The 17,916-nt window shown below is 33.2% G+C and overlaps 3 protein-coding genes and 1 non-coding gene across 4 annotated transcripts; 2 read left to right on the top strand and 2 right to left on the bottom strand.

Moving 5' to 3' along the window:
* Positions 1 to 727: 727 nt before the first annotated feature.
* On the top strand, positions 728 to 3,425 carry LOC106345514 (laccase-22). The gene is made up of 6 exons (XM_013784712.3): positions 728 to 884; positions 963 to 1,114; positions 1,203 to 1,447; positions 1,721 to 1,852; positions 1,938 to 2,870; positions 3,063 to 3,425. The coding sequence occupies exons 1-6, from the start codon at positions 795 to 797 to the stop codon at positions 3,191 to 3,193; spliced, it is 1,683 nt and encodes a 560-aa protein (XP_013640166.2). The 5' UTR covers positions 728 to 794; the 3' UTR covers positions 3,194 to 3,425.
* Positions 3,426 to 4,187: 762 nt separating this feature from the next.
* TRNAR-CCU lies at positions 4,188 to 4,260 on the bottom strand. The gene has a single exon. It is a non-coding gene; the product is annotated as a tRNA-Arg (tRNA).
* Positions 4,261 to 4,575: 315 nt separating this feature from the next.
* Positions 4,576 to 6,145, top strand: LOC106452539 (transcription factor DIVARICATA). Its single transcript, XM_013894689.3, has 3 exons — positions 4,576 to 4,813; positions 5,061 to 5,454; positions 5,577 to 6,145. Exons 2-3 carry the CDS (start codon positions 5,063 to 5,065, stop codon positions 5,944 to 5,946), a joined length of 762 nt encoding a protein of 253 aa, XP_013750143.2. The 5' UTR covers positions 4,576 to 4,813; positions 5,061 to 5,062; the 3' UTR covers positions 5,947 to 6,145.
* A 4,373-nt stretch (positions 6,146 to 10,518) lies between these two features.
* On the bottom strand, positions 10,519 to 12,226 carry LOC106403225 (tubulin beta-4 chain-like). Its single transcript, XM_048779157.1, has 6 exons — positions 12,202 to 12,226; positions 12,115 to 12,152; positions 11,911 to 11,957; positions 11,718 to 11,799; positions 11,031 to 11,172; positions 10,519 to 10,952 (listed from the first exon to the last, which is right to left on the bottom strand). The coding sequence occupies exons 1-6, from the start codon at positions 12,224 to 12,226 to the stop codon at positions 10,519 to 10,521; spliced, it is 768 nt and encodes a 255-aa protein (XP_048635114.1).
* Positions 12,227 to 17,916: the final 5,690 nt, after the last annotated feature.

Consider the following 17,916-nt stretch of genomic DNA (forward strand, 5'->3'; position numbering starts at 1 on the left):
CTAAAAGGATATTAATATCACAGAAAACCAAACAATCACTAAACTTATTAGTTTTCTTGTCTAAATACTATATATAGAAATAAGTTATGAATGTGAAAGCTGCATGGGAACCTGAACACCGCAGAGTATTCGTGGAGTTAGCCAAAGATATTGGAGCCTCTTCAACAGCAGAGTAGAGCGAGGTTTTAACAAGATGCAGCTCAAGAATCATTGGGAGGCAATGTTGAAACAATGGAAAATATGGCGTAGGCTTGTTCAGTGTGCTGTATGAAATGGGATTCTGAGTGAAACACTCTCGGTGCTAGTGATGAAGACTGGGACAACTAAAATATGTTGGGAGTAACCTAGAGCAAGATATCTCTTTACAACAGTTTGAATTATTTAATTATTCATGTTTTTTTCTTTCTATTTATTAGTTTTTGAAAATCTGAGTGATTAAAATGAAGTTGACAAGAATCTTCCATAGTAGGTAGGTGGATTCTAATCTAAGCGAAGAGAGATTTAATGACAGTTGGAAATATTATAAGGGTATGCTTTGTCTCTAGTTCCACCATGGAAAGCTACTTGTGAATTGTTGTAGCTCTACTCTCTTAACTTGAGTTTGCAGATGAGAAGTTAACTTCAAAGTGTTATTATCCTATCTTCTATGTAGCGTTCTCTTCTTTATGTAATTTTAAAGTTAAAAAAACTCAATAATGAAACCTAGAAAATGACTACACACACAGCCTTTATTTATAGACTCATAGATTCGTCGTCACAACTTCAGTTCCAAGCAAAGACTGAGAGAGAGAGAAATGACTTATTCTTGTGCTAGAATTTTTCTTCTTGTGTTTCTCTCTTTGCTATATTTGGCTGAGGCAAACATTCGTCACTACAAGTTCAATGTAAGTATTACACATTTGCTAGTCTTCTTGGAGAACAAGTAATCCACAACTAGTTTAATCTTCTCCTTTATGAGACAGGTAGTGATGAAGAACATGACCAAGCTCTGTTCAACCAAACCAATAGTTACCATTAATGGCAAGTTCCCTGGACCAACTCTATACGCAAGAGAAGATGATAATGTGATCGTTAACCTGACCAACAACGTCAGCTACAACGTCACTATCCACTGGTAGGTACAACTCAAAAAGAGTGAGTGACTCCATGTATTCAAGTTGTTTAAACAAATCTTTGACATATCTCTCCATTTTTTTTTCCAGGCATGGTGTGAAACAGTTAAGGACAGGATGGTCCGATGGTCCGGCCTATATAACGCAATGTCCGGTCCAACCAGGAGGAAATTTTATATACAATTTCACGCTCACGGGACAACGAGGAACTCTTCTATGGCATGCTCATATCTCGTGGCTTAGAGCTACGGTCCACGGTGCTATAGTCATTCTTCCAAAACGCGGTGTACCTTACCCGTTTCCTCGGCCTCATACCGATAAAGTCATCGTTTTCGGTTAGCTTTATATAGCTAGTTAGTTACTAGCTAGCAGAGCATGAGATTTTGGTACCTTATAAAAAAATTAAAATATTTACCTATTATTTAATATTTTTATAAATGTCATAAACATTTTTTAAGAAAAAATATAATTTTCATAGTATATTGTTTATTTATATCTAAATCATAACAATATAAAATTCATCTAATATTTTTTATAAAATAGAATTTATTTTCACTTTTTTTTGTTGTTTTCAATCAACTTTTTATTTTATGAGATGAATATTTCAGGTGAATGGTGGAAGTCAGATGTTGAAGATGTGATTAAGCAATCAACACAATCCGGTTTACCACCAAATCTCTCAGACGCTCACACCATTAACGGACTAACCGGTCCAATCACCGGTTGCAACAACTCTCATGGTATGTAGTATGTACTAGGCTGAACATTATGCTATTTGGTTTAATCCGGTTTGGTTATTTTAGGTTTGTTTGTCTATGATCGCAGGATACACAATACACGTTGAAACCGGGAAGAGTTACCTCTTAAGGATCATAAACGCTGCAGTTAACGACGAGCTCTTCTTCAAGATCGCACAACACAACTTAACCGTGGTTGAAGTAGACGCATCTTACACTAAACCGTATAATACCGAAACGCTTTTCTTAGGTCCAGGCCAAACAGCAAACGCAGTCTTGACCGCTAACCATCCCACAGGAAACTTCTTAATGACCATTTCTCCCTTCATGGACACCGTTGTCCCCGTTGATAACGCAACCGCAACCGCCTTTTTGCGTTACAAAAACACAACAACAACAGACTCCTTGACTATGTCCAAGACTCCTCCAATAAACGCTACAAGCATCGCTCAAAACTTCTCAGACTCTCTAAGAAGCCTAAACTCGCTCAAGTATCCGACCAACGTTCCTTTAAAGATCGACCACTCGCTGTTCTTCGCTATAGGAGTTGGCGTAAACCCGTGTGCCACGTGCATTAACGGAACCAAGACCATTGCCGACATCAACAACGTTACCTTTGTGATGCCAACGATGGCTTTGCTTCAAGCACATTATTTCAACAAAAGCCAAGGCGTTTTCACCGATGATTTTCCGGGGAGACCCTTGACGCCGTTTGACTACACCGGCGGTAATAATAGTATACCGTTGAGTAATCTTCAGACAAAGAACGGAACGCAAGTATATAGACTTGAGTTTAACGCAACGGTACAGATTGTTATCCAAGGGACAAGTGTTATAGCACCGGAGAGCCATCCTACGCATCTGCATGGATCAAACTTCTTTGTGGTTGGTAAGGGATTGGGGAACTTTGATCCGTTGATGGATCCTAAGAAGTTTAACCTCGTTGATCCGGTCGAGAGGAACACTGTTAGTGTCCCTACTGCTGGATGGACAGCCATTCGGTTTATAGCAGACAATCCAGGTAACAAATCTTGAAGTATATTGTTACTACATCAGTCGTAGTTGGAGAAATAATAAATAATAAATAATAAATTAAAATATAAAATATTAGGATCAATCCATCACCAATTAATTTAAACGTCCATGATAATCTCAAATTTAACATATGTATATTGTTTTAAGTGATTTCAAACTAATTTTGAATGTGGGTTAGGTGTTTGGTTCTTCCATTGTCACTTGGAAGTGCATACTTCTTGGGGACTTAAGATGGCGTTTCTAGTGGAAGACGGCAAAGATTCTAATGAAAAACTTCCACCGCCTCCAAGTGATCTTCCCAAATGCTAAAAGAGATCTTCTTCATATGTTGAGCTTTGAGAATTGTTTTGTTACTTGTGCAATCAAGAAAGATTCAATAGCCTGAAAAGTTAGAAGACTTTCTCAGGTCTTTTGCCTATTTTCTTTCTCTATGTTTCTCAGGTCTTTGTTTCTCTTTGTTCTTTCTCTTTGTTCTTGTTAAGTTTGTACAAAAAAGTAATTTATGATTGAAACATAAATGAAATTACAAGACTTCTACTTAGATAACCAGTAACCATATATGTTTATCATGCTATGCAATGTCGATTCAGCTGTAAAGCGATATAATATTTTGTTTAGATTAAATTTTGGTATGGTAGACCTGTAATAATAACAATAGGTGGTGGAGTTCATTGGATTTTTCTGTTTAGGGAAAGCAATCTGTAACTTTTCTAAACATCAAACAAGTAAAAATTACTTTAAATGGAGAGATGGTGGGAGCTTTAACTATTGAATTTGTAAAAATATCTCGGCCGACATAGATACACTAAATAGTCCTGGGAAAAAAAAATTAGAACCGAAAAACTGAATCGGAATGTCTGAAACTCTCAAATAACCGAACTGGCACTCAATATCCAAAAACAAGTCTCAACTTTTTGATATAAGTTAAAATATCATCAACCCCACTCAAACATAAATAGTGAGGATATTGTTACCACCAGATCATATTATCTTTTATGTATTATTTATATTATAAATATATACTATATTTTTATATTAAAATACGTATAAAATTAACACTTCTGGTTAAATTGACAAAAATGTAATAGTGTAACCAGTAAATCACTTGGATTAACATATTAACTAATTTATTTTAAAAATATATTAGATTCAAATATTAAATGAATATCTAAAACCGATCTTAAACCAAACCGACACCGGACCGAAAGATTTATTGGATATAAAAAAGATTTATCTCATATCCGCAGAACCGAATGGTTATTACACTGAACAATGCCCATAAACAAAAAAAAAATGTATAATACGCGCCAGGTAGGGGTCGAACCTACGGCCTTCTGCTTAGGAAACAGACGCTCTATGCACTGAGCTACAGGCGCTTGTATGCTTACACCATTAACTATGTAAAATATTATATAAAGTACTTAATAAATTTGTCAATTACATAGTCAACCCGTGTGACCACCAGAAGAAATAGTGACGATAGAATAAATTTGTCGTGTTATTCCGACTATTTTATTACTAAAATCATTTAAACAAATCAATAAATCTTTTCTAATGAACCGCAAGAATCCGAGTGGTAACCAATTACTTTTTCTCCATTCAGAATATGCCAAATTTCACTTATTAAAACAAAAAACAAAAGAGCCTATCCTTTTTCTCCTAAGTGCCTCCAAATTAATAGTGACTCTTTCTATAATACTCTTCCTCCTTGTCCTTTATAATTGAGTCTTCAGTTTGTGAGTCTGACACTCCGACTCTTCTCATCATCACAGCTTCAACTTCTCATTATTCTCATCTGGTGGCTTTGCTGTCTTTTGTCTTCCTTAGACGACCTACTTTTGCAGATTCTCATAGATTCTTCAAAGCTCTAAGTCTCTTCCAGATTCGGGGGGTCGGTTTTATATGCTTGAAATCTCTCACCCAAATCAGGTTCTTGATTCCTTCAGTATATGGTTCTTGATTTTACCTTCCCTTTTGTCATTTTTTCTCACTTTGATTCCTAATATAATTTATCATTAAACTAGTCCTATATATATATATATATATAAGCTTCCATATTTTCCTAAGACATACCACAAATCATTCATCAGTCGTTCACACACACACACACACACAGAAATGGACTTTTTTGAGATGTTTTTGTAGTTTAAACTTTTTCTTTCTTTTTTTTGCTTAGCTATGGAGACTCTGAATCCACTCTCTCACGTGCCTATCTCTGATCACCGGTTTGTTGGTCAAGATATGATGAGCTTACAAAGCCCGAGCAGCATCTGGACTAAAGAAGAGAACAAGATGTTTGAACGAGCCCTTGCCATCTACCCTGAAGACTCCCCCGATCGCTGGTTCAAGATTGCTTCCATGATCCCTGGAAAGACTGTTTTTGATGTTATGAAGCAATACAGTAAGCTCGAAGAAGACGTTTTCGATATTGAAGAAGGACGCGTCCCCATTCCTGGTTACCCTTCTCCCTTAGGGTTAGCACAAGACACGTATCGAAAGCGACCTAATGGAGCCAGAGGATCTGATCACGATCGAAAGAAAGGAGTCCCTTGGACAGAGGAAGAACACAGGTTAAGAAAATCTTTGCCCTATATTGGTTTCTTTTCACGCAAGTCACTCCTCCTATGTTTCTTGTTACACAAGTCATTCCCCTGTTTTTAGGGCTTACATTGCTGTTTCTTGTTCTCTTCAGGAGATTTTTGCTCGGGCTTCTCAAGTACGGGAAAGGAGATTGGAGAAACATATCGAGAAACTTCGTCGTGTCTAAGACCCCAACGCAAGTGGCAAGCCATGCCCAAAAGTATTACCAGAGACAACTCTCAGGAGCCAAGGATAAGCGCCGGCCAAGCATCCATGACATCACAACCGGCAATCTTCTAAATGCCAATCTCAACCGTTCCTTTTCTGATCATAGAGATATCCTCCCTGATTTAGTGTTTATCGAAAAGGATAATGCCGAGGGACTAATGTGTATGAGTCCGAATCTTTTCTCTCCATCATCAGCTCCCTTTGATGATGCCTTTAACTTTGCTGGAGTAAATGCATTTAGTGCCGGAGCGTAAAGTAAGATATAATCACCAAACTCAAAAGTTCTAATGAAGTTGCGTTGTAAAACTTTAATGAAAAACTCAAGTTTATATATGTTGTTGTGTCACAATCTTGTTTTCTATACATCAATGTGAAGTTGTATGTGCGTCAGTGTGTGTTTGTTTGTGTTTACGAAATCTATATTAAAAATTATAATCTCAATGTTTTCTACTACATTAATATAGTGTTGTTAAAAGGACGTGGGTTATGATAACATTTAACCACAACTTATTTTATGAAGCTAAATGCAAAGATATCAAGACTAGGAAGATCCAGCACCACACATAAATGAGAGATTTGTTCAAAGTTTAATGTTTTTGTTTAGATTTGTATGAGAGAAATTCTATAGTTTTAGTAACAAGATCACGGATTCACCCGAATATTATTTAATACTTAAATTTACAAATTAATATGGGGAAATAGAAATGTTGAGTGAGTGTAGGTGGAAGGTATAAACAATTGATTTGAGTATACAATAGAGGCTGAGTCTGCTTTCCACTTCTGACCAAAGAATCTCATTCTTCTCATCTATTACACCAACCCCTTTGCCTCCCCACATATATATTTAGAGTTAAATAAAATGGTGTCATTTGGATACAAAAATAGGTTACAATATTATTAGAAAATATATTGTTGTGTACTTTAAGCATACGCTTAATAAAATGATTTATTTACTATGCTGTTCTAAGAAAATATTTACCATGCTTAGTAGTTTGAAAGCTATTTTAAGAAATAAAATACTTAGTACTTAACCTCTGTAAACTTAGTAAAATTATATTTTCATCACATCATTGCAGAAATTATCTCTTTGTAAAATTAAAGGAAAAAATATAAAGGAACTAAGAAATCACTTGAAAAACCTCTGATTTTTTTTTGAACTTTGTAAATAAATGTGTCACTATTAGACCTTCGACAAAGAAAACAAATAAATAAATTTTAATTTATGCTGTTTCCAAAATATTTATTGTCCCAATCAAATCACCAAGAGAATAAAAAGAAAGATATTCCCAAATAACTAAGTTGCTGACCATATTCAGCAAATCTATCGTTCAGATTACGAACAGTAGTATGGATTTTTTTTCATCTGTAAATTTCATTAATAAACCATGAAGATCAAAGAAAAATACAGATTTGAAGACACTAAACATGGGAAGCAAACTACAAACCGATTAACAAAAACAAAGACAAACAAAATATCATACTAATCTTTCAGTCAAAACAACAGACTATCTCAGCAGAAGAGGCAGAGGTTAGACAATCAAGAATCCTAGCAGAAGTAGCAAAAACAGAACAGCGGTATGAAAGTCTACTTCTTTTTTGTCGACATGAAAGTCTACTTTCTTTTTCTATTTTTGTTAAATAGTGAAAATATATTGTCTTTTCAACAAAATATGTACAAAATACTATAAAACAACTTGTTTTATTCAATTATATATTCTTATGCGTGTCTCCTTTTCTGGCATGAATTTCATGCGAGTCTCAACTCCAAAATACTACTAAGAGTCCTCGTCACATAATTAATTATGCAACTTGAAACAATTTTTTTAAAAATATATATGCAATCATATATGAATAACGATAAAGCATAGTGATATGCACTGACTGCATGATAATATATGACCCATATTTTAATTTTGTTTTCTAAAATGGAAACTGCCTATAAGATGATTTGAATGTTGGATAATCATTTAGAAATTATCAGGATTCACCTTCAAAGTTGATAATTTAAGGGATCAACATAACTAAAAAAAATAAAAGTATACTAATTCATGCTGTATAATAGCTAAAAGATTTATCATGAAAGTTGAGTTATTAATACTTCGAGTTCTTTTTTCTTTAAATGGTTATTCTATAGTATCTAAAACAAATTAGGGGAAATTTTACTTATACACTTTACATCATACCACTTTTCACTTATACCACCACTCAAAGGACATTTTCATAAATAACACATTCATTAATTGGTAAAAGACTAAACTAACCTTATCTTCACTTCAATCTATCGTCTCTTTCTTCTCCACCGTCGTGATCCTTCTTCTCTCTCCTTTCGGATTCACCGTCTCTCTCTCCGTCGGATCCACCGTCTCTCTCTCCGTCAGATCCGCCGTCTCTCTTTCCAAGATCCATCGTCTCTCTCCCTGTGGAGATCGTTCTTCTCTCTCCGTTGAGATATGTCGTCATCTCCGACGAGATCCATCGTCGTCTCCGTTGAGTTCCATCGTCACTCTCTCTCACGCATCTAGCGATAAGCAATTACGAGAATCACGATTCAAAACTTCAAAGATGTTGGCTCCTCTCCACGATTCACACTGGTATGTTTTTAATTTGTGTATTTGTTTTGTTCGATTCAAGTAATATTTTGGATTTGTTCTTTCTGTTATAAAAAAAAATCAACGAAGGTTGGTTTATAAAGGTCGATCTAAGAGAAAGAGTTTTGATAGTGAACATTGAGTTTTCAAAAAATTATAAACCTTTATAAATCTGGGTTCAAGTAATTTTAGGATTTTCGTTCCTCTGTTATTCAAAAAACAAATAAGGTTGATTTAGACTTGTCATTTGAATAGTTCTGGTTAGGAGAAATATTTTCGGATAGTGAACATTGTATTTTAAAAAATTATAACCTCATATAAATGTGGGTTTTAAGATATTGTTGATAGTACAACTCAATGCTTACAAGGTTTGGTTCTTGTTAGTTTGTGTTTGCCCTTGCGAGTCTTTTCCTTATATGCACTTATGTATCTATGAATAGGAGAGCTTTGTGTTTGGAGCCAGACAAAAACAAACAGTGCAACCTGGCCATCTGCTTGATGCGTATGGGTCGAATCCCAGAAGCTAAATCTCTGATTGATGCTGTGAGAGATTCTTCTGCAGAGATTGAGTTCGGAGATGAACCGTTCACGAAGTCTTACGACAGAGCCGTTGAGATGTTAGCAGAAGTGGAATCTAAAGATCCAGAAGATGGTCTTTCGGATAAGTTCTATGCGGGATGTTCATTTGCAAACGAAACAATGAAGGAAAACAAAGCTCCTCGGAATGCAAACAGGAACCACTCGCATGTTCCTCCTTCTCCAGCATCTGTTAGACAAACGTGAGAGAGGCTCTGTTGGTCCAAGGATGGATGAAACTGGCCCTTATCTTCCCACTGAGAAGGTTGATCAATTGCAAAGTTCTGATACAAGGGAAAGGAAGGTAGTCTTGCTGCAGCTTGGGTTCTAGCTAATCTATATTATCTTGCATGTTAGAAACCTCTTATAAGGGTTTATAAAACTATTTATAAGAACTTATAAATCATTTATAAGGTTTTGTAAATATATTTATAAAAGTTTATGAATCTGTATATAAGGGTTTATAAAAATATTATAAGAGTTTAATAATCTTCATACCACAATTTATAAGAGTTAATAAATCTTTTTCAAGAGTTTATAAATCTTTACAAACATTTAGTAGTAAAATATTCATAAAGCAAGTGTCTATAATTCTAATATAAATGTTTGTAAATTATTATAATAAATAAAAGATTATTTATAATGGTTTATAAAACAATTAATAAGACTTTATAAAATCAGTCTATAAAGTTTTTTAAATATATTATTAAAGTATAATTCATTTATAAGAGTTTATAAAATCAGTTTATAAGGCTTTATAAGGATTATAAATAATTAATAAATATTTATGAATAATTTATGAAGATTTAGAAATCATTTATAAACCTTTATCAATAGTTCATATATATTTCTCATGTGGTGGAAAACAGCAAGATGAGGCAGCAGAGGTTCGTGGGGATATTGAGTTTGCTGTATATCGTTGCGTTCTTAGCTAAGAATAAGAGCGAGTGTCTCCAAGAAGAATGGGGAGTGTTGGAGAAGTCTCCGGAGGCGGCTTTAGATGTGGATCAGACGATCTTTGTGGCTGTTTTGTGGTGAATTATAGAATATTTCTGGATGTTGAATCGTTCTTGAGTGTAGATTTGCTCATGAATCATGATTGAACCTTACCGAGTCTATATATATAATCTTTAGTTGATTGTAGATGATGTTAATGATGTACCTCTGTTTGCTAAGAAAATCTGAGAAATGATATAATTGTTTTATAAAGAAAAGGCAGAGAAACCATATCAAATTATATCATCATAATAAAATCCTTATAAGGCTTTATAAAGATAATAAATAATTTATAAATGTTTATAAATCATTTATGAAAATTTAGAAATCATTTATAAACCTTTATCAATAGTTTATATATATTCCTATAAATGATTTATAAACCTTTATAAAATCACTTATAAGAATATACCAAATATTTATAAGGTTTTATAAAATCATTTATAAATATTTAAAAAGGTAATTTCATTTATAAGGTCTTAAAAATCATTTATATGAATATATAGAAACTTTTTATAAGGGTCTATAAATCATTTATAAGAATGTTTAAAATTATTTATAAGGGTTTATAAAATCATTTATGAGGATTTGTAGAATTTCAAAAGGTAATTATGTTATGAAGTCTTATAAAATTTTATAGAGGCTTATAAATCTGTATATAAGAGTTTATAAAAATATTATAAGAGTTAATGTTGCAATGTCACAGACGCTGGACTTGACGTTGTTCGGGATCCATTCCACAAAGTAGGATGAGTTCTTGTTCTGGATGTTCATCATCTGCTCATCAACCTCCTTAGTGCTCAGCTTTCCACGGAACACAGTGGATGCAGTTAAGTATCGTCCGTGACGAGGGTCAGCAGCGCACATCATGTTCTTCGCATCCCACATCTGCTGGGTCAGCTCAGGGACACTGAAGGCACTGTATTGCTGTGATCCTCTCGATGTCAACAGAACAAAACCCACCATGAAGAAGTGGAGCCTTGGGAAAGGGATCAGGTTCACAGCGAGCTTCCTATGGTCGGAGTTGAGTTGACCAGGGAAACAAAGACAGCATGTAACACCACTCATTGTAGCCAAGATGAGATGGTTCAGATCACCAACTAGCAAATCACACAAAACAAACAAGTCAAGACCCAAATGTTACATTAAGGTTAATATATACAGAGTCTTTTACTCACAGGAGGGGTCAGAAAGCTTGAGGGTATGGAAGCAGATGTCGTAGAGAGCCTCATTGTCGAGAACAATACACTCGTCAGCGTTTTCAACGAGCTGATGCACAGAGAGCGTTGCATTATATGGCTCAACAACAGTGTCAGAGACCTTAGGAGAAGGAAACAAGAGTTATTTACTAAAAATTAAATTTGTTCCAAATATTTTTTTACACCTTTATAAATATAAATCTAGATTTCAAGATATTGTTAAAAGTACAACTCGACGATTTATAAATCTTTATAAAGAAGTATTTAAACAAGAGTTCAATTAATTTTAGGATTTGCTTCTTTCTGTTATCCAAAAAAACAAATAAGGCTTAACTTGTTATTTGAATAGTTCTGGTTAAGATTAAGATTTTCGGATAGTGAACACTACATTTTTACAGAACTATAATTCCTTATAAATCTGAATTTTAGGATATTGTTAAAAGTACAACTGGACTATTTATAAGTTTTTATAAAGAAGTTTTCAAACAAAAGTGGATCGCATATGTCTATAAAAAACATATAAATGTGTGAACTTGGGAAGTCTTTGAGGAATGCTAGGCAAAATGAGTACAAGGAACTCAAAAATGATTTATAAACATTTATAAAAGAACTAAATGCAACAAAAGAAGTAACAAAGAACTCTGCATTAGAAGCATATGCTATTACTTCTTCAGCCTCACTCCTTCGTCTCTTTGTTTCCTCTAATTCTTGTTCATCCAATTCCTTGTAGCCACCACCACGACCTCCCCTATATGGAGAAAATAAATGAATAAGCACAGGTCTTTCAAGAGAACAGTGAACAACAGCCTATCAGGCTGAAACATAACGTTTCTTAATGCAAAACTAATTTGGCCAAAACATTTCAAGTGAGAAAGCACATTTTGATGCATTAGGAGCTTTGTCATACTGAACATATTACCAAAGAAAGCATTCGGTCAAATTTCAGAAGATAATATTGTTTCCCCTTTTCCAGTTATCTACGAGGCCATGTTTAAAGATGAATAAGCTGACACGAAGACTACCATTATCGAACAAAAATCTTATAAATGTATCCTAAATTCACCGCAAAAGCATCTATAATACCAATCCTCAGCTCGAATACTGTTAAAGAACAATACAAATGAAAGTTGTCATTGACATTGAGTCATACCGCACACCACATTCATTCTGACCATGTTTATTGGTGTTGCAGACATTACATTTTAAACGCTTAGCCCAGTTGACATTGCCACACCTGATAATTAAAATGTTAGAGCAAAAGAAACGGATTGCTCCTGCTTTGAAAACCAAAGTATATGACTACTAAAGACTGGAACGGCGGAACCAAAGCATATATATACCCACAGCACAAGTACATAAAATGCATAATTACCCAATGAAAACATTCTATTAGCTAAACTAGTAGAAAAGTAGTATAAACTTCTGTATAACATAAAATATACACATATCGAGTTGCAGTTAGCCCTGAAACTACAAGATATTCACCAAATTAACAAACTTTTCCAAATTAACAAGGAATATCAATGGATAAACTGAAGCAAGAGACACATACTAAACTAAGAATTCATAAGCAACCCAAAGATAAAAGCATCTCACACTGAGACAACTACCAAACAAGCTTATATGTCTCATTTAGACTTACAAGTGGATAAAGGAGGGTTCTTTCAGCATTCTTCTGATTACTCTAAGCCGAAACCAAAAACGATATCCAAAAGCTTTAGTGATTGCTTTTACGGAATTTTGGTATAGATTGTAAAACTAAGTTGAATCGAGAAAGTAAGAAGGAGATTGAAACAGTGGAGCTTCCATGGAATTCATAAACACAATCGAAAAAACTTGATGGTGGTTAGTCGTCTTCATTCATAAGCACTATGTTCTTGATCGATAAATTTATAAAGTTTTATAAATTTGAGATTTGAAAACTTTATGAGAAAGACTTCGTCTTCCTTCTCAGAAATTGATCGATTTTGAGAAATCAAAGATTAAACTACAGAAAGAGACGAAAATCACCATATATTATTATCCTCTCACCTTTGTTACGCATTCGTCATGTTTTGTTCGTTTGAGCTTGTAGTCTTCGCCAAATCTCGTCGGACGTCAGCGTCTTCAAATCTCGCCGGAGTCGTCGAATCTCGCCGGAGAAATCATCATAATCGTAGAATCTCCTCGGAGTCGTGAATCTCGTCATTCAATTTGGGAACTGTTTGAATCCTGGGAGAAAGAAAATAGGTGTATGTTTGATTAAATAAGGGTATAATGGTACTTTAGCCATTAAAATTTTAATGGTAAAATTGAAAAGTGTAAAGTTGAAAAGTGGTATTAGGAAAGTGGTATTAGTGGCAATTCCCCAACAAATTATTATGAATGTTGTAAGTGACAAAATACACATTGTTCCATATCTCGGAAATTAGTCTAGGGTTTAGATTTAGCTAGCTAGCCGATTATATATAACAATGACTAAACTTAATCAAGCTAATGATTTATCATCATTCACATTAAATAAGTCGAATTCATGTAAATATTTTTCGTCTATATTAGATGAATTTTGATCATCAATTGTGATATGGCATTGCAATTTGCTAGTCCTGTTTCGGATAGAGAAAGGAAATAAAGTTGTTATTTTCCTCTCGCAACTTTGTGGCTTTATTTCTTTTGCCAACCTTTAGTTATTTTGTCACTTTCGATCTGGTCGCCTCGATGGGATCTACATGCCTTAACACTGATGTATACCAATCTCTAAAACGTTCAATGTTCTTACGTCATACATGCATTAATATATACTATACAGTATACACTATTTGGTACAGATATATATTGTGAGTGTGTGTGTATCCACTATTTGATGACTAAGATTTGCGATGATACTGATAACTCTGAGAACAACATGGAGAAAAATAAAATATAGATTTAGATTGGAATGACGATTTGTTAGATCTTTTCCATAGCAAAAGTATAGTACCAAATTTAAAGAACTGTTATATTAACTTTTAAATATAACAATCGTGAATTTTTTATGCATGATTTATTTTTGAAATTTGTATTTTCTTATGTATGTCCAAGTATGAACACACTACCCGCACTGAAAGAAACCATCTTTTACATGTAGCTATTAGTGTATTATACCAAGCGACATATGCACAAAGGGACTGCGTGAGTATAATAACATCATGGCGAATATTGAAACAATTAAATAAGTACGAGAATCATCGAGAAGCTTTGCGACCTAAGGCTAATCCTAATCATGAGCATATTAAATTGTATGCAAACAGTTTGTTTAATTGTAGACTTTAATTTAAATAATCACAACATTTATCAAGAAAAAAGAATGTTCCTTCAAAAGTAGGCTTAAAAGCAAATATTGCGTAACAAAGCACGTTCTTGATTTCCTAATTTCATTTCTTTTCTTGCTTATCATCATATCCTTTTCACGAAGCATGCGTCATTAGTTAAACTTTATTTTCCAATAAAATGCAATTTTCCTTATTTTCTTTTTCGTTTTCTATTTTTATGACAATATAAAGAATGACTAATATTGGAGGAAACTATCTGATTTATAGTAAGAAGGTAGAGAGAGATAAGAATAAAAAGATTAAAAAAAAAGAGTGATATAGTTATTTAGTGAAATATAATTTTTCTTTGATTATTAGATCAAATTTCCCTGTAAAAAAACTATAGATGAAACACCGAATGGAGAATAAACAAATAAAAAATAATTATCATTACTATTGAAGAAACAATAGTAGAGGGAGAAGACAAGATCGATGGGACGAGACCGAACCCGGTTGCTCCTAACCCAACCCTCTTTACAACCTCCCAAGCTCGAATTAGCCTCTGTCTTTTCTATTTTCATGACAATATCACAGAGTAGATTAAGGTTCTTTAGTTCTTATAAATCATTGGTCAATCAAAATTTGAACTTTTTGATTAAGTTTTTGTTCTTATAAATCATTGGTCAATCAAAATTTGAACTTTTTGATTAAGTTTTCTCTCCGACGGAGCTTGAGTTTGCTTCTTCGCCGAAAACTTTTTAAACGAACTCTCTTCTCTCTTATATCTATTTTACGAAGCTTACCGGATACTACACTTTATCACCATGCTTTTCCAGTAGCCACTACACCCAAAGGCGCTTACCAGAAGAAGCATAAGGACATTGGTGTTCCTTGCTACGAGCCTCTGTCGCCAGCGGACTAACGTTCCGAATGGAAACACCGAAAAGCCACGAGGGGTGAAGACATCGTGTGCATTTGTTTGTGGGCAGTAGCCCGATGTTGTCAGAGGTGTTTGTTGTTCATAAGAATCAGACGGTTTAAAACAAGTAAACTAACGAAGATAGGTATATATGTATATAGTAATGCACACAAATAAACAAAATTAGTAAAGATAAATAGACATGATAATTTGCTCTGTCTGGGCTATCAGAAAGTTCAACATATGTCATATGTGCCACTCTTTATGCATTTCACATAACAACTTGTGACTTAATAGTATAGCACGTTAAATCATGTAATAAGCCCATCAACCGGCAACAACTAAACAATCCTTCAAACGAATGTTATGCGGCAATGTGGCCGCAATACCAGACCACTCAATCCTCCCACGAATATTTTCTCCTAACCTATCCAATGCGATCAGTTTACAGATAAGATCATTCTTCGTTCGATCAATATTAGGTAGTGGCCAAAAAAGCGCAATCATTCATTCCCTCGTATTCCTCCATTTTTTGAGCAGTAGATGAATACAGTTCTAACTTCCCATCCTTGCCATCACGATCAACCACTCTTGTCCAAACCTTGAGCTTTGTGTTAAACCACATTAACCCACTACACCCAAAACAAGCATAGAGTACATTCTTCACCACACACAAGAACTTCACATATTTTCTTAGCACCTCCGTTCTTTCATTGTTTATACCTTCTCTCGGACTATACGTACTGACTCTCCCATGCAGGCCCACCATATAAACCTTTTGCTTCATAGACACACTAAACTCCGATTCACATTTCACTTTCTTCTTATCTGCGAACTCCCACAAAATTAATTTTTCTCGTTAAAATCGCAAAACTAAATTTCTCACCTAAATCAAAAATATGTATTTTTCCGCAAAAACCATAAATAATATTTTCCGCTAAAACCATATTTTAAAAGAATTATATTTTAGATAATTAATATAGTGAAACAAAAATAAGATATGATTAATGAGAAATTTTTTAGGAAGCATTTTTAGTTTATTTTCACAAAATAGCCCTTAAAAAGGGGAAATGACCAAAATAATTTTTATTAAACGATAAATATACATTTATACCATAAGGTTAATTAATCTAGAGTTTAGAGTTGAGGGGTGAGATATTATGGATGAAGTTTCAATTTCTTTTTTTTTGAAAAAAAAAACTTAAAATTAAAATTTTTAAAATAAAAATTGGTTATTTTGTCATTTTTCTCTGTGGCAAAGACTAAAAAACTATTTAAGAGAATTGCATTTGATTAAATCAAAACAAAACTATTTTAGTAAATGGTTTATTAAATTCATTTGAATGGAAATAAAAATAAAGAAACAAACGTAAATCTATTTAAATAATTCATCTTGACAAGTATTTGAATAGACAAACAAACAGTTCCATAAAATTTTGATCATCTATCATATAAATGGATTAGCCTTATGGAGGTGAAGAAACAAACTTTTTAAACGAAATATCTTCTCTCGTATATCTATTTAGATATACAAAGCTTAATGGGCTAAATCAAATAATGGTTTTTGTATTCTAAGCCCAGTCATACTTGGCCAGTTATATACTTGGGATGCGACCAACCAATTATATTTGTCTCGCAAACATTTTATTTTAAAATAATTTGGTTTATTGTTTGGCCCGGTTTGGGTGTACATGTAAATTGATTTGGTTACCAAAAAGACAGTTTGAACTTTGAAGTGCTCTGTGACTAGAAAAAACAATGTAAATTGATTAATTACCCAAATACTTTGAAGTGCTTTGTGATGAGAAAAAAAATTAAATTGATTTGTTACCGAAAATACTTTGAAGCAATGCTTTAATATATGGCATAAAATGATCTAATATTAAAATCATGAATATAATAATTATCATTATTGAATAGAATTAGGGCTGTTCAATATGGTAAAACCGAACCGTACCGAACTGAACCGAACCAAAATAGACAATATGGTTTGGTTTTGGTATATACCATATAAACCGAATGGATACAATTTTATAAAAACCGTAGGATTTGGATATGGTTTGGTATATAACTGATTAAACCGAATAAACCGAACAAAACCGATTAAAAGTAGAAACATGTAAATATGTATCTATTTTATAACAATACATGAAAATCTATTTGTTACATAAGTTAAATTTGTGTTAATAACTATTACCATAATTTTATAGTAATAAAAAACTTTAATTTGTAAAATGTTTAAACTATAACTAAATAACAATACATCGCAATTCATACATCTTATTTTCTAAGTCTTTTTTGATTTTTTTTATTTATTTTAGTCTTCACTAAATTAATATGAAGATTATAAATTTGATAGACAATAATTAATGGAAATTTTTCAATTGAAAAAGTATAACTTTAATGAACACTAAATATGGAGAAGTGGAAAAACTTTTCTTTCATGTTTCTATTTTGTTTCATATTTTTATTTTTAAAATTTCAAGTTTTGATTTTAGTTATAGATTTGATTATTTTATTTGATGGTGGAGGCATTTTTACCTTTTGTTCATTTATTTGAACATGTAATATATTTTTAATAAATGACTGTATTGACAATATGACTCTAAAATTCATATAATATGATCTCAAACAAAATAATTATGTTTTTTGGTATAAAACCGAATAAGCCGAAAAC

Source organism: Brassica napus, chromosome A5 (assembly GCF_020379485.1).
Source record: "Brassica napus cultivar Da-Ae chromosome A5, Da-Ae, whole genome shotgun sequence".
Lineage (NCBI taxonomy): Eukaryota > Viridiplantae > Streptophyta > Magnoliopsida > Brassicales > Brassicaceae > Brassica > Brassica napus.

Coding starts and splice junctions, on each gene's coding strand:
- LOC106345514 (XM_013784712.3), top strand. CDS start 795: ATGACTTATTCTTGTGCTAGAATTTTTCTTCTTGTGTTTCTCTCTTTG. Junction 885..962: donor TTCGTCACTACAAGTTCAAT/GTAAGTATTACA, acceptor TTTATGAGACAG/GTAGTGATGAAGAACATGAC. Junction 1,853..1,937: donor CGGTTGCAACAACTCTCATG/GTATGTAGTATG, acceptor CTATGATCGCAG/GATACACAATACACGTTGAA.
- LOC106452539 (XM_013894689.3), top strand. CDS start 5,063: ATGGAGACTCTGAATCCACTCTCTCACGTGCCTATCTCTGATCACCGG. Junction 5,455..5,576: donor TGGACAGAGGAAGAACACAG/GTTAAGAAAATC, acceptor TGTTCTCTTCAG/GAGATTTTTGCTCGGGCTTC.
- LOC106403225 (XM_048779157.1), bottom strand. CDS start 12,226: ATGGTCAGAATGAATGTGGTGTGCG. Junction 11,958..12,114: donor GTATTATAGATGCTTTTGCG/GTGAATTTAGGA, acceptor TAATATGTTCAG/TATGACAAAGCTCCTAATGC. Junction 10,953..11,030: donor CAAGCTTTCTGACCCCTCCT/GTGAGTAAAAGA, acceptor GTGATTTGCTAG/TTGGTGATCTGAACCATCTC.